Here is a 15,372-nt window from a genome sequence, read left to right as displayed (position 1 = left end):
GGGGGGGGGGGGGGGGGGGAGGGAGGGAGGGAGGGAAACAAATTAATCAGTCTTAGCAGCTGGATGAAGCAAGGCCTCCTAAGCCACAACACTCTTCCATAAGCCTGAACCAACGGTACCGAAAAACTCTTGTTTTGCGCACACGATGGCCATGCAAGCAAGAGCATGATTTGATGTGCTTTTCTCAGTCGGTCGAATTCGTAAGCACCCAAGACAGCGCCTTAGCATGCCGGTTGAACACTTCAACCTAAGGCGAATACTAAAACAAGTATTTTTCAATAAGTCGGTCATAGTCGCCAAGGCATTCAGGCATCCATCCATTGCATGGCCACAAGAAGAGGTGAAGGTAGAGTTCAAGAGGTCAGGATTGCCCCAGACCCAAACAGAAAGGCAGGAAGAGGAAGGAAATGAATAAACATAAAGAGTGGGAAAAAGAGGGGAGACAGAAAAGAACCGTCAGCTTGTGCGCACAGTACGCTACAAATACAGCGACCCCACGTTGATGTATAGCAAAATGCATCCCTCAGCATGTCACGCCAAGCGCCTTCCTCTCCTCGTGGTGGCTGTCACCGCCTCGAGAGATTGGCAGAGCCAGGCAGACTGGAAGTTGGGGGTGTCTCACAAACGCACGTCATTTACCGTAACGCTGCGATGGCTGCTGGCCAGTGGAACCGATTCGTTGTCGCTGTCGTCGTATTCGCCACGATGATAACAGCGCAATGCTGGCGGAAGGTTCCACAGGGCTGCCAAAAGCCAGAGGCCGATGACGAGGATGCCACCGGTAATGATGAGCGGGTTGTCGGCGCCATATCCGGAGCTTCCTTCCGCGGCGTTTGCTGAATGATTGCTGTGACCCACCCAGGCAGCAATTTGCTCCTCAATGGTTGGGCGAATGACCACCATTGATTCTTCCACACATTGTAGCAACGTGGTGTTGCTAGTGTTGCTCCTTAGGTTGAGGCCAGGTAAATCGGCCACCTCAGCGCTTACCAGCACGCCATGCAGGATGTCGCTGAGAAGATACCCGTTTGTCTTGACAGAATGGCCCAGATTAGCAGCGTACGTCAAAATGGAACCCGACACAACCGTGTCGACAGCAAAGGCGTCCACTTCATCAGCCAGCAACGCACGAATGGCGGCGTCGGTTGAGTTGAATACCTTGACCATGGCGCCGCGGATGCCTACACGATAGTCTTCAATGGTATTCTCGAGGACGGCCACGGTTAAAGTGGACAGCTCCTGGTCGGAACGGATGGAGGAGGGTGGCTGCAGATACAAGAGCAAGCGCGCATTGACAAGGCCCACCAGCAGCCAGGTGGCCCACTTCCAGACCATGAGCAAGACGCGCGAGGCGATGGCCCGCGGGTGTCGCTCGTCGTAGAAAACGGCGAGCATGACCATAAAGGCATAAAAGATTGTCCATAAAAAGCCGTTGGGGAATGTGAGGCTGTAGTTGATATCGGTCGTGTGGTAGGCCTTGAGCGCCACCGACGCCCATTCAGCGGCGTACACAAGTGTGCCCACGACAATGCCGACCACCAGGGTGAGGACGAGCAGGTAGACAATCTCTGGGGAGATGATGGCGCCCAGGGTAGTGGCCATGGATTGGCGCACGGAAATGATAAAGGTCAATCCAGGACTGCGCACAACATCAATGTAGTATTTCGGGAGGTCCGTGTTGGCGTTCATGGCCACGGGGAGAACAGCGCCCATTTCCACATTTTGCACGGGCTGGTAGAGCGCGTCAGCCGGGAGTTCGGTCGAGACGCGAGACCACGAGGCAGAAACATAGGCTCGAGAGAGGTCCTCCATATAGGGTTGAGGGGCGTATCGAGTGGCAAAAGCGAGGCCAATCGGCGTATAATATTGCCCTGTGGCCGAATAATTGAGCGGGGCATAGCCGGAGCAAATGGCGAGTGCTTGCCGCCAGGCACCATAAGTAAAGATGGCGTACGGGTCGCTGCAGGCCAACACCTCAAGAGTGGCCGTGTCATTATCCTGATGAAAGACAATGTTGACGGCATCATCTAGCGAATAGTTGTGCATTGTCCTACACTGGCGGGATCAAGTGTCAGCTGGGGGTGAGGCGGCGCACCCGCGCACGACCGTTTTGGTGCATAGCAAGAACTGGAGTGGGGACAGTTTCAACCGAGGGGAAGGGTCGAATCGAATGCTGATACCTCGTGGCGAAAAGAGTTGTCAATTCCTGTGGGAATGAAGTCTCCGCTAGCACAAGCTACAAGAAGCAGCACAAGCCAGACTTGGCCCTGGCGCCGTGACCCGGCCCATCTTCTCGCCGAAGTGGATAACACCGCCATGCCGTCTTTGCTCGCTGTGCAGGCCCAAGCTGCGGGATACACCACGAGTGGGGCTTGGAAAAATTGGAGACAGGGTCTGAGAGAAAAGCACCATCGGTGGGTGGAGATGAGTGCCGATGCTGTCCACGGCAGTCAAGACGAAAAAAAAACAAAAAAAAATGACAACTCGAGCACTCGAGGCTTGTCTCTGGCCTCCGCTATCTGTTTGCCCGCCTGTGGGTGGGAGCCGAGCAACTGGAATGGAAGGAGGAGGCGACGCACGCTGCACCGGTGGCTCAGACTCAATCCTGGGGCCGCAGTGGGACGGTGGAGGGCTCACCTCTATTCAACTCGATTGTGGTCGAGCTGTTGTAATGCGAGCGACATGAATGAGCAATCTCAAAGGTGCTACTCAACGGGTCTTCTACAGAACATGATGATCAAGGGGAACAAAAAAAAAAAAAGTAAGCAAGTTGGCAATCCATCAGTGTGGTGCTCCTGTCCAGCGAGCTCAGAGAAGCTGATGACATCGCCGTGGAAAGTGTTTTAGAGGCATCGAGCACGACGCGGGCTGCCCGACCCACCAGGGTGAGAGCCAAAGGAAAAAATGGAGACACACAGTTCTGTTGACCCGTGTCCTCAAGTCAGTCTAATCCATCCACGCACACAGCGTGGGTCTTCATCTTCCTCCAACCCGAATCCCGCCACATTACCCATTCATGCACGCGGCGGCGATATCGGCGAAACACCAACCTAACCTGACCGCAAAGCTGGCAATCATGTGATATTTGGGGAGGCTGAAGAAAAAGGGGTCGCGGGGAGTAAATCTGTAGGGGGCGAATGACGCATCTTGTCCATGCACCCCCACCATCCATGCACCCCCCTACAGATGTCTGGAAGCGTGGACTGCACCATCAACACTCTCCCTCTCTCCGCGCTCTCCGCTCTCTCCGCTCTCTCGCTCTTTCGCGCATCATTGGCAACATCGAAAAGAATTGTCAGCACGAGCTGCATTGGTAATAACGCAGCGAAACCCCGGCTAATGTTGTCGAGTTGATCGTCCGTCAGGCGATCATGGAGCAGCAAGATAAGATACTTGAACTTACACTGTAGGTATTATCAAAACTTCAATAACTCCATATTATTCGACAATGACTCAAAGCAAAGTCCCACCCTCATATGTCAGACAAATTTTGATCCATAACAACACACACTCTCTCTCTCTTTTTGGCGCTGAAGGCGTCGCGCCAATTTCTCAAACGGCAGAGGAGCTTGACAACGACGCGATCGCTGCTGCTGCGATCGGCTGTAGATGACTGTTTGAGTGGAGAAGGTCAAGGCAAGAACGAGAGGCGAGGCTGATGGCATTTTAAAGCATCCTCGCTTGCAAGCTGAGAGCAGCTTCATACGTGACGCGACTCGAGGCGGGGCAGTGCTCATCTGGTACGTAGCTTTGCGTACCCATGTGATTTGACGAGCAGCCACCTGACCCTATCTTGACCCTGTCATGCCCGGCACAAGCAGACCCCGCCTCCATGTCGGACCTGCCCAGTCCATCACCGGGCAAACTGGCTGCAACCACTGCCACGGAGGTCTGTTGTGCCTCGACTTCTTTGGGATTTTCTCGCTCGTTGGCACTTGGGTGGCAGACGCGCTACTGTGCCACTCGCACGGGTCTCATACCAAGCCCTCATCCCACACATCCACCATGCCGTCGCGTTGAGATAGCGCGAGAACTGGCACACGCGTCGTCGTCAGCAGACTCGCTCAGAGGCCGATCAGGATCTGACCTTTGCTCCAAAATTAAACCGCATCTCACGGAAGCTGGCTGCCAACCTCAATGCTGAACAACTGGAGGCTCGGCGCGAACTGCATCACCAACGAGTCGTAGCTGCCGCACAGGCCCATATGCGCTTTCAGCCAACCATCAACCCTACCTCAGCCAGTCTGGTTACGTCCGACTTTCACGAGCGACAGCGAGCCCACGCTGAACGTTGCCGAGAACGCCTCTCTCTGCCGGCGCTCTCGACTGACTCGGCCAAGGCAGGCGCCAACAAGCTCCGAGGAAAGCACTCAACGCGCCGAGACCATGGCACTAGAATAGCACTCAAGGCAGCGTCGCCCCCTAACCGACGCACCAAGGCCCCTGATCCCCCCTGTGCCTGCATCAACAGTTCCTGTCAGCACCCCTCTCATGGTACACTTATCCGACACCGCCCCGCACCCAAAGCACCTGGTTGGTCCCCTTTGCTGTCAATTGCTGAAGATAGCTGGCACTTGCAGATGCCCAACCCTTTGCCACCAACTCAAATATTGAGGCTGCTCAACCTTTCCGCGCCGTTCGTCTCTCCTCATCCTGTTTCCCATTCTCAGGTCGAAGAGGTCCCTTGGAAGCCAGTCGAGCCGCACGCGAGGTTGGAAGCATCCCCTCACCCCTTTTCCGCCCCTTAATTCTGTGCACCAGAGGCTCGTGCATTTCGCATGAACGTGCCCTGTAAACCTGCTATAGCACCTGTACTCTCATCCAGGTCGGCTTGCCCATGCTTGCACTCCTTCATTCAGCGTGCCTTGGAAGCCGTGCGTGCTGGCAAGGTCTATACCATGTACGGACGCTACGAAGGCATGCGCGAGGCCCTGGAGCGTCGCGGCTGGGTGGCAAAGCCCGTTCCGATAGAAGGTCTGTACGCAAACTCTCCATCCCAAGCCAAGCTGATGCCTTTGCATCAGGAAAAGCTGTGACTATTTGGTGCTGCCTCACAACTTTACTCTGGCTGGCTTCCACACCGATGAACTTTTGCTGTCTTGCGTGCGGTGCTGCAGGCGATAACTTGAGTGATTATGACCTTAGTGGGGTCCGGGCACGGCCAGCTCCAGCTAGCCAGCCAGCTTTGCCCGGTAAAAACACACCTGATCCTTTCATAGGCAGTAGCCAACGGAGCACTCCGGAAGCATCGCATGTCCAGCGCCCACAAAACGCCTTGGTCGATGAGGACAGGACTGAAGATGAGAAGTTTGGCGACAGTTTGGCAGGAGAGACCGATTCTGATGCTCAGGACAGTGACGACGACGGAAGTAACCATAACACAGACCACGACGATGACGACAACCGTGACGAACACGATCGCCCCGAAGATATGGAAGCCCGAGTGCAACGCGCGCTTCAAGGCTATCCAGCTAACCTTATATTTACTTGTCACATGAAAGACCTCAACTTTCGTACGATGAAACCATTTCAAATGGTTAATCACTTTGACGGCCATCGTATTTTGACCACCAAGGCTGGGTTGACTCGTCTACTCGAGGACACACATTGGACCTCTTCTGAACCTGCATCCACATTCTACCCTCACTGCTTCAGTTTAGTCGACAAGGATGGTCTGGCCGGCTTTGTTCAGCACTTTCGGCTGTTGTGTGCCACAACCCTGCTGCGCAAGCGCATGGACTGGGATGTGCCCCACCAAGCTTTGTCGCTTTCGTACCGGGCTGTCAACGCCTACGTGCACGATCGCACGGCTGGAGAAGCCGAGGTAACCTTTGACAGTGCACTCACTGCAGTTGAATGGGAGGCGGTGCTACGTTTGCACTATTCGCTGTTAGATTGCCTTGACGCAACACCCGCACAGCCCTTGGCCGAGGAATCTGAACTTCAAAGCGACAGTGATGCAGATGGCGAAGAAGAGGGGCCGTCCCCGGCCCCTGCCCCTGCCGAAAGCGTGGCTGCGCGGCGCTTGATCACACATGGCCCCACGGCCCCAGGTCGCAGTGAGCTGGAAGAGGCCATCGTCCCCTTCTGCTCGGCAGAGTTGCGCAGACAGGCTGACCAGCTCCGGGCCAGTTGGACGCCAGCTGGAAAGCAAATTGCAGCCATGGATGCCCAAGCGGCCCAGCTGCTGGCCACAGTGCACGAGCTTTGGCCTCAACTTGCAACATATGGCCACCGCAACGTCTGGGTGGTCAAGCCGGCAGCCCTCTCTCGAGGACGTGGTATCTTTTGTGAGAATCGGCTCGATTTCATCCTCCAAACCATTGTGGCTGGCTCCAGCCAGGAGACTTGGGTGGCGCAAAAGTACGTGGAGGATACGCTATTAATCAACGACACCAAGTTTGATATTCGGCAGTGGGTTGTTGTGACATCTTGGAACCCACTTGTTGCCTACATTTATCGCGACAGCTACCTCAGGTATGCACGATCAAGCGCACATGGTTCTCGTGTCCAGTGTGCCGCCTGGCTATCTTGGGCTTCCACGGGCCCCTGTTGCACATGTTCACATGCACCCTCCCTAACCCGTCTCAACCGTGGCCCATGGTTGTAGGTTCAGCTCTGTACCATTCAACCTGGACAATATCCACTCCAAGGAAAGCAGCGACACCCATTTGTGTAACAACAGCATACAAAAGTCTGCAACCATACGGCCCACCGACGAGTGGGCTCCCGAATGCATGTGGTCATCTAACCAGTACCGCGCACATCTTGAAGAACAAGGGCAAGGCACCGCTTGGGCCGAAAGAATTTTTCCCGCCATGTGTCAAGTGACTCGCTCCGTCCTTCTTGCTGCTCAACCGCAAATGCACGCCCGTAAGAACAGCTTTGAGCTCTTTGGCTTGGATTTTATGTTTGACGCACAGCACAGTGCCTGGCTCCTTGAGGTCAATGCTTCACCCGACCTAAGTCACTCTACAGCCGTCACAGGTAAGAACCTGTACAACCTTGGCCTTGAACTTCGTTCACCTTCTATCTGGCTTGAGGGGATGGCTTCTTACGTCGAACTCACTGCCCCCTTTTTGGCCTTGTTGCTTTTTGCCCAGCTGATCTCGTGCCACGAGCACTCGAGGATCTGGCGAAGCTAGTGCTTGATCGCCGAGATAACCGCAAGGCTGACATTGGCAATTTTGAGTTGATCATCAAGGAACCAGCCGTACCACAGCCGCTCAACGCTGCTCGAGACCTTGCCTTGGAAGGCAAAGGATTGCGTCGCCCGCAGGCTCTAGATTCCTCCCGACTGGCCGACTTGGCACAGCCGAGTACTGTTGCTGCACCGTTGCACACGGCAAAAGAACATGACCTCGGCCCGAACCGTCATCGGCGGGGCCGCCCACATGAACGAGCATCAGAGCTACAGCGCAAGCCCAAGAGCTCGCGGTCAGCAAGACACGAGAGTCAACGTGCCAATAAGTACAATGAGGAAGGCAAGGAAGGTGTCCTCGTGCCCCCTTCGCTTCTACATACCAACAGCTCTGGTGTCACGATTCCACTTGTTCGACGACGTCAACGCTCCGCCCAGCCTGTGAAGCATCTGGCCTTGCTCTGGGCAAAAGCTTCCACCGAAAACCCACCGGACGTGCTACACACAAAGGCCCCTCCACAAAAGATTAAAACGCGCGTCACCGACAGTTTGGACCGCGTACCCTTGCCGCCCAAAACCTATGATCTCACTCTTAACGCCACTTCGTGACATGAGGGCAGTGCACGCAAGACCACGAGACGGAGGGCAGTGTAGCTCCTCAACCTCGCGTCCTTGTGGATTTGCCCTGACTCAAACGCTCGCTGCAGAGCACATCCCACTCGCTAACACAACAACAGTGTAGGTATGACAGTCTTGTTCAAAGACAGAAAGTTGACTTTCAATTGATCGATTTGCAAAGCAGTGAATGCGAGTGCAGCTCATACTATCAAGGCGTTGTGCATGAATTCAGCTCAACATTTGAAGCGCCGTGTGCCGCTCTTTAAGCCTCGGATTCGGACACGAGTCGAGTTAGCATTCGATGCAGTTGGGTGAGACCAAAAAGTTGACCCGCGTCCGAGCCCCTGGATTGTGGAAGAATGCAGCAGGTGAGCTGCAAGTAAGGTTCTTCCGCCAGCAACGGCGAATGAACGGTTTGTCATGAAACGTACTTGTGCACGTCGGCATTCCAGAGTGGTGATGCCGGGTGAATTGTCTTGGCAAAGTCGATCAAGCGAAGCTCAGCGCGCAGGTCGTTGACGCGTCCGTTGTAGACCACCAAAAGGGAGCACGAGTAAAAACTAATACGGATCATAAAGGTGAGAAGGCGCTTACAACATCTCACCGCCCTCTCTGATCGCGGATTCGCCAGACATGGTGCATACCGGAACCCATCCAAACGCTTCAAGTCTGAGATGAGAGCATCCAGTTTGACAGCCAAGCTCTCAATCACCTATTCCGTGCCATCAGCCAGGGGCAGCCAGGATGAGCCAAAACAAATGGAAATACAAGAACTGGCGACACAAAATCTCCAAAGCGCAATGCCTGGGAAAGTTTGTCTCATGACTAGAAAGCGTGCTCACCTCACGCCGCAAGCTGCCTTCGCCTACAGAGAAGAACTTGCGTAAACACTGCGACTCAAATGTTTCCTTGGTCAACTGTCGGCCATAAAACTTGTCGTAGACCTCAACGCTACCGTCGGCTTGCGCTAAGCGCATGCCGCAACAGCTTTTGGGGGGGAACACAATGCATGATGAGTCGCCACAATGGCAAAATGGGCACAGGCAATATGCGAAAGCTGCGCCCCCTCCTCTGGCTTCACCTCAGCGCGCCGAACGTGCACCTGAAGTGCAGATGCACCCTGGCTTTACGAACTAACCGAATGCCAAGTGAGCCGGATGTCGTGGCCTGGCATTTTGCTAGCTGGCGCGCCCGCTTTTCTGGAGTGGCGTCGTCTCCGTGTTGGCGAGTACCTGCGACAAGACCACCAAGACGAACATTGGGAGGTCGAGAGACAAAAAAAAAAAAACAAGATTGAGCCAAGCTTGTCCACAGGCACACACACGCATGAGAAACGCTGCACAATTGCAATAGATCTTCGGCGTACCCAGCTTGAGGTCGAGGATGCATGGTGCATCATAAGTGACCAGCAGGTTTTCCAGAACGACAAACACGTGACGTTGTTCGCGCGGCTTGCGGGCTGAATTGGTGGCTTGACTTGAGGCCTGGCGCAGGCTGTTGGTGCGCATTGGCCAAGCTTGCTTGCGCTCGACAGGTTTGGTGCCAAATCGCGTAGCCACCAAAAATTCCTCTGCCTATTGCAGGTATCAACGGAGACGGCATCGTCACCACAGAGAGGTAGCACGCAAGCACGTCAATTGCCTCGAGCTGGCTACTCGAAGGCATTTACGTACCTCTTTGAGTGTAAGAAGAGCCTTTTCCAAGGAGCTGATGGTCGATTCGCGCACAAGGGACGGCTCATAGAGAGCAGCTTCTATACATCAAAGCAGTCAACCCACTTGAGAACTGACAGAGCAGAGGTAGCCAGAATATGCACAGGAGAGGGTGTACCAAACTCGAGAAACAACAGGACCATACCTTCCTCCGGCAGGCTGTTGATCAACCCGCGACATGCATTGTACCATTTGAGGCACAGCACTTGAGATGCAAAGTAGAGTGGCACGATGGCGTCACTTTCGGTGACTAAGCCAAACCCTTGGCCGGGTACCTGATGCGATCGGGTGCGCAATGGGAAGAAGCGTCGAGCAAAGGTGAGCCAAAGGTGAGCCAGGCTCATAAAAGTGGTGCAGACCAACGCGCACAAGCATCGATTTGATTTCAGGACGGACCTGAGGCCAGGCAATGTTTGCTAGACGCTCGTCTGTAGGGCGCAGCACTTGGGCCACGTGCTCGCGCAAATTCAGCTCGCCCAAAGGTGGAGTGCTGACACTGTCACGCACCATCTCAGAAAACCAAAGCAGTTTGTCCTACACATGTGCGGCCGTTTGTGGTGACGACGTTGCCAGCCGGGTGCAAAGTTGAGCATGCAGTCAACAACACCCACAACTTTCATGGCCTGATCCGTGTCCTAGCATGTTGGCTCGAGAATAATACCGCACCTGCTGTAGAACAAGCCAACGCTGCTGCCAAGTGCCCGCTAGCCATGATTGCATGCGTACCCAGCCAACCACAACCCCGCGGTGGCTCATGGCCAGCATGTCAGCATCCTCGGCATGACTCGGCACCTCCTCAAGCGGGAGAGCAGGATAGCCGATGGAGGAACGGCGCAACCCCTGCGTAAAAATAAAATGAGCAAAGATTGATGCGAAATAATGAAGATCACATTGGGCTAGAAGTCAGCCCCTGCAGAGCAGCTTTTTCAGCCCTCTTTCAAGCATTTTGGATCCGCTTGGCTCCTCGCGCACCAAACACAGACCTTGAAAGAAGTTGGGTCGGGCGAGGCGTAAGACTCGGGCACGCTCACAGTAAAGCGCCGTGTCTGCCCGTTCAGGGTAAGCCACCGCAGGACGCAGTGATGAGATTATGTATGTCAAGAGCTGCACCAAAAAGGTAGCCTTCAAAAAAGAGAAAGGAGCAGCGATAAGCCAACTTCAGGAAACCAGATGTCGCACACTTACAAACTTGGGACGACTGGGTGTCGCTTCAGCAAGGGAAGATGTTGAGTTTGAGGAAGCAATTTGCATGTCCTCTTGCTGAACGTGAATGGTGCCAAAATAGCGCGGCATCCATCGCTTCAAACAATCGCGCCACAGCTGTACTTGATCCAAGTGAGCATTTAAAAACTCTTTTGCCTGTGCCGTAAATGGCTGGCTCACAGTCCGCGGGACCACAGCTAAAAGATTGCAGTGGTTAGGGTAGCATCGAAGAGACGGTGCAGCTCCAGATAGGACAGATGCAAGAAGCGGTGCGCACCTGCATCCTGTTCATCACCAAAGAGCAGCATGTAAAATGCGTGCTCTTGATCATTCAGCGGTTTGCAAAGCTAGCAAGAGCAGACCAGGAGTAAGACAAATAAGACACGCGGGGCGAGGAGGGCGACAGAAAGAAAAGAGAGCGTAGTTTAGTGCTGCTGGTGGCGATAGGCTATTGGGCGACCACACACCTTGGTGTCACCCAGGAGCATAATGGTATCAACATGGCCTGCCACTTGCTTGTCAAATGGCCGGAGCACATAGCGTGGAACGCCTGTATGACAGGAAAAGCGAGTGCTTGTTAACATGCAATGCAAGCACGTGAACAACGCAACCAGGTTGCAATGCACGCACCATCCACCATGTACATCGGTTGGGTGGTACCGGGCACAGCCACGGGCTCCACATCGAGCGCCCATGGATCCCCTGAGGTGGCCTCCACCCAGCTTGGCTCATCCTAGAGTAGCAGTCCATGGCCACAAAGTAAGATCGAATGAAAAAATTCAGACCAGGACACCCTGACAGGTATGACGAACTGGAAAGCTTCGGCGATCCAGCATCAGAATATTCTTGAACTCTGCAAACAACCGCGCACCACGGTCACACACGTATTGAGGGTATACAACGGGCAAAATGAACGTGCCTAGCTGTCCCCTGGTCGACCTGACACATGAGGGAGGGAAAGATCGAGCCACCGGCGAAACGAAAGCCGTACCTTCAAACTCCATGTCACCAAAGTCACGCTGAAGCCATTCGCAAACCTAAAATCACAAATGCAGCATCCTTAGATCAAAAATCCATTCAAAAGGAGGCAAGCCTGTCTGTGGCATGATGCGTGGCATGAGTAGCCGAAACACACTTGACCAGGACCCGGGACCCGGCATGGATGAACAGTTTCCTTGTAGCCTTGGAGCACAGCCTCATCGTCTGCGAATCCAAACACATCTGGATCGGGATTGTAGAGGACACGCACGCGGTACTGCCCAGGCACGGGCTCGTGCAACTCGAAGCACAGGTGGGCAGCAAAGCTGGGAATCGGAAAATCTTTGAAGCCTAAACGCCACGGATACAAAGTTCACGCAGTCGGGGCACGCCCCGTATTGTGACACTCAGATGAGATGCACAGATAGCACGCCGCAGGTCAGCCACCCAAATACCACAGACTGCTTGCAAGATCATCAACATACCCAGTTGTGCCAGCATGGCCATGAGTGAGTTGTCATGCGCGCTGTACACTGTCAAACGGCCATTTCGTTCCTCGGCATCTACAATCGACTGGAAGCTGTTGATGATTGTACCTACAGGTTCATGATTTACCATACGAGCGCGCACAGGTCAGTGCAGTTGCACAGGCCAGTGCAGTTGCCGTGATATCAACAAGTCTGATGCCTTCTCTTCGGTCAAAAGATTCAACCACACTCGGCAGGCCATGATGGCCAGAGATGATCATCGGTGTTTCACAATAGGTACCAACTAACTTGGCAAGGTGCCTGCGGCGAGACGAGCCAAGCGACGTTGATCATCGTTGTTCAAACCGCAATATCGCAGTCGACAAATAGTGTCGGCGACGAGACGCAGCGCCTCCTCGTCCGCCACATCCAGCGTGACGTCGTCTGCATTGAACAAGAGCTAAATCGACACGCATATGTGTTTTTTTTTTGTGGTCATGAATGAAGTCTGTAAAACGTGATCGTCTTCCGTACAGGTATTTCTGTAGAACACACGCACCTCCATGGCGTGGGCGCGCTCGATATTGATTTGCTGTGAGACAGACTGGAAGCTCTGCAGGCGTTTACGCATTGACTTCTCGGGGTCAATCTTCTCAAAGCCCGTGCTCTGCCACAGCTTTTCAGCCAGCTGGCAAAAACGTTCCTCCTCTGCCCAGGCCCGAAAGTCAGGGGCTGCCATATAAGTCAGACGAGGGGTGAGCTGACGGTCAATAGCGGCCCAAAAATAGGAACAGCAGTAAGCCACAATGTCCATGAACAAACCGCGTTCAAAGACATCGTCCTTGATGGTTTCGTATGCTGCATTGCTTTTGAATCCGTGCAAGAGTGGAGAGTAAGTTTCACTGGCCACATGGATGGGGATGGAGGCTGTTTGGCGTTCACACACACACACACACACACAGTGGTGAGGCTTCGTAACCGCATGAAGAAAAGACATGAGCGTCAACATTTTCCAACCATGCCAAAGGTGACATACTGCTGATTCGTTTTCCACTGCCGCTTTCGATGCTCCGGATACGCGATAAAGTCTCGGAGCGAACCCGTAGATTGCGCTGCCGTTCTGCAAATTTGGAATCCTCATCCAGAATGAACTGTGGGCTCGAAGCTGGAAATAAACCCAGGAGCAGACTGTATGGGTAATGGACCCAAGACCCCAGCATGTTGCGCCATGAGGAGAACGCTGGTCAGCATTGGGTTCACGGGGATTGCCACCAGAGTCTTTGCTCACCTCTGAGCTGACATCAACGTGCGATCAGAATTGGAAGTATACACTTCCACACGCTCTGACAGATTAGGAGCCTACGGTTGAAAGAAGTGATCAAGTGAGCGTACACGAGAAGAAGATATCTTGACAAGTCTTCCGCCATAGACAGAGCACACAAGGCGGAGAGGTGCTGTGTCGCAATTTGACTTTGGCTTGAACAAACACGTCCCAACAGGCAAGACGTTTTTAATACCCCCTTCTGCCCAGTTGACGTACATCCACTTCCAACAGTTGATCGCGCTCGAGGTACTTGGCACGCAGCATGTCACCCAACTTGGTGTGTTGCTGACAGCCGACTGGGGTGAGGCGACCGCCATAGTTGGTCCAAAATTCCTTCTCTTGTGGCCAATGGTTGTCACGAGGAAAAGGCTTGAGAGGGAAGCGCGCGCCGTGTCGGGTGATGACGACTACGGCACGCAAAGTCCGATTGTGGGCCACCTTCCAGGCCTCCCGGCGTAACTGGTGCGTCTCTGACCGCAAGAACTTGGCAACAAATTGGTCATAACGAATTTTGTCCCGACTGTTGGGATCAACCTACAAGCACGCCCAGATGAATAGACAATTTGGCAAAGACACGCCCAAGTTGGGCCACAAGAGGGGAAGGACAATGGCGCACGGGATGAGGGGGAATATTCAGAAAACCCAAGACGGGGGTAGAGGGGCATGTGGAGTCACCTGGTTGAGAAGGAAATCAATGTCTGGTGTAGGAAGGTCAACAACAGTGCGCAGCAAAAGCACCAATTGATGACGTGTCAAATAGCCGTATGACCGCTCGTCGTGGGCTTTGAACACCACCCTAAGCCCGGCAGGAACCACAGTGTCGATAAAAACAGCGTGCGTGCGGGGTTACAAACAGCAAGTGAAGCAAGGCAGTGAAATGAGGGCCCACACCTCAGATTGACATTTTGCTGCTGGATGGCCAAGCCGATGTGGCCCATAATCACGTTTTGCATAAAGTCCACATAGTGCACCTGAACCGGAAAGCAGGGATCAGGGTGAGCGGGGACAAGCTGGTGCAGAGCCTGCAGGCACATCGGTTCTGTTCACACACTTCTTGCGAGGGGCAGATAGCCAGCAAGCGCTGAACGACCAGAAGAGGTAGCTGCAGTTCTTCTCCCAGCAAGATTTCCAGCTTATCTTGGGCGACAGCTCCAGCTGGAACACAGTGTGCACGAGAGGACGCGAGCGCAAAGAGGTGAAGAAGAACTAGAATGATACAGCTCGTTTCACGCGCAAGTCCCGTTGCAATCCTATATCTCTTCACTATCAGTCTAGTCTAGTGCATGGTGCGCACCTTCGTTGGCGTGGCTGGCGAAGAGCTCATCCAAGCTAGCATAGTGGGGCTTCAATCCCTATGTGACCATAGAGCAAGGCGAAGTTCACTCTCAGGCCCGGTGGCTCTGCGAGACCAGTGGAACGAACGTACCTTGAGGAGGGCCGCCACAGCCTCAACCCCTTGGGTGGTGGCGTCCATGCTTGGACACCACGCAAAAGGTCTGAAGTGGTTCACGAGTGCATCATATCGAGACGGTCATACAAAGACACATTTGAGCATCAAGAGGCCACGGGGCTCGATCGACTTTGTCTGGACCGAAAAAGAAAAGAAAACCCGAAGCTTCGTTGTTTTTAATCTAGACACCCACGACAATACGGACCCGCTTTGAAAAGTCGGTCCAAGTCTCGGTTCAGTTCTGCCTACCTTTGAGAAACTGGTCAACCCACCCACCGGAACGACGCGTGAGACACGAGGCCAGCAACAGGGTGCCGAGAGAGGGTTGCGCACACTGACAAGTTGCTTGCTTGAGGCGAGACAAGTTGAGAATTAATTTTCTGACATCAACATGCTGATTCGATTTGGTGGTGAACTGTACAACCGCCTTTGTGTGTGTCTGTGTCTGTGTCTGTGTCTGTGTGTCTGTGTGTCTGTGT

The 15,372-nt window shown here is 53.9% G+C and overlaps 3 protein-coding genes across 3 annotated transcripts; 1 reads left to right on the top strand and 2 right to left on the bottom strand.

Moving 5' to 3' along the window:
* Positions 1 to 618: 618 nt before the first annotated feature.
* Positions 619 to 2,046, bottom strand: MONBRDRAFT_5272 (uncharacterized protein; the record flags this gene model as incomplete). Its single annotated transcript, XM_001742305.1, has 1 exon — positions 619 to 2,046. The coding sequence occupies one exon, from the start codon at positions 2,044 to 2,046 to the stop codon at positions 619 to 621; it is 1,428 nt and encodes a 475-aa protein (XP_001742357.1).
* A 4,117-nt stretch (positions 2,047 to 6,163) lies between these two features.
* On the top strand, positions 6,164 to 7,207 carry MONBRDRAFT_13910 (uncharacterized protein; the record flags this gene model as incomplete). The annotated part of the gene is made up of 3 exons (XM_001742751.1): positions 6,164 to 6,477; positions 6,611 to 6,987; positions 7,104 to 7,207. Coding segments are annotated over 3 exons (795 nt in total), but the record flags the coding sequence as incomplete, so codon positions are not given.
* A 700-nt stretch (positions 7,208 to 7,907) lies between these two features.
* Positions 7,908 to 14,917, bottom strand: MONBRDRAFT_30969 (uncharacterized protein; the record flags this gene model as incomplete). Its single annotated transcript, XM_001742304.1, has 30 exons — positions 7,908 to 8,103; positions 8,191 to 8,319; positions 8,404 to 8,471; positions 8,602 to 8,746; positions 8,898 to 8,991; positions 9,126 to 9,333; positions 9,433 to 9,512; positions 9,617 to 9,746; positions 9,868 to 10,005; positions 10,198 to 10,311; positions 10,455 to 10,517; positions 10,657 to 10,871; positions 10,952 to 11,021; positions 11,142 to 11,224; positions 11,305 to 11,407; positions 11,487 to 11,527; positions 11,666 to 11,711; positions 11,810 to 12,003; positions 12,138 to 12,248; positions 12,429 to 12,579; positions 12,679 to 12,851; positions 12,942 to 13,089; positions 13,137 to 13,239; positions 13,408 to 13,478; positions 13,660 to 13,977; positions 14,119 to 14,239; positions 14,335 to 14,414; positions 14,495 to 14,598; positions 14,738 to 14,795; positions 14,870 to 14,917. The coding sequence occupies 30 exons, from the start codon at positions 14,915 to 14,917 to the stop codon at positions 8,022 to 8,024; spliced, it is 3,489 nt and encodes a 1,162-aa protein (XP_001742356.1). The 3' UTR covers positions 7,908 to 8,021.
* Between the last annotated feature and the right edge of the window lie 455 nt (positions 14,918 to 15,372).

This window comes from Monosiga brevicollis, genomic scaffold (genome assembly GCF_000002865.3).
Source record: "Monosiga brevicollis MX1 MONBRscaffold_2 genomic scaffold, whole genome shotgun sequence".
Classification (NCBI taxonomy): domain Eukaryota; class Choanoflagellata; order Craspedida; family Salpingoecidae; genus Monosiga; species Monosiga brevicollis.
Note: the sequence above shows the minus strand (reverse complement) of the source record. Positions and strands in the feature narration are given on the sequence as shown.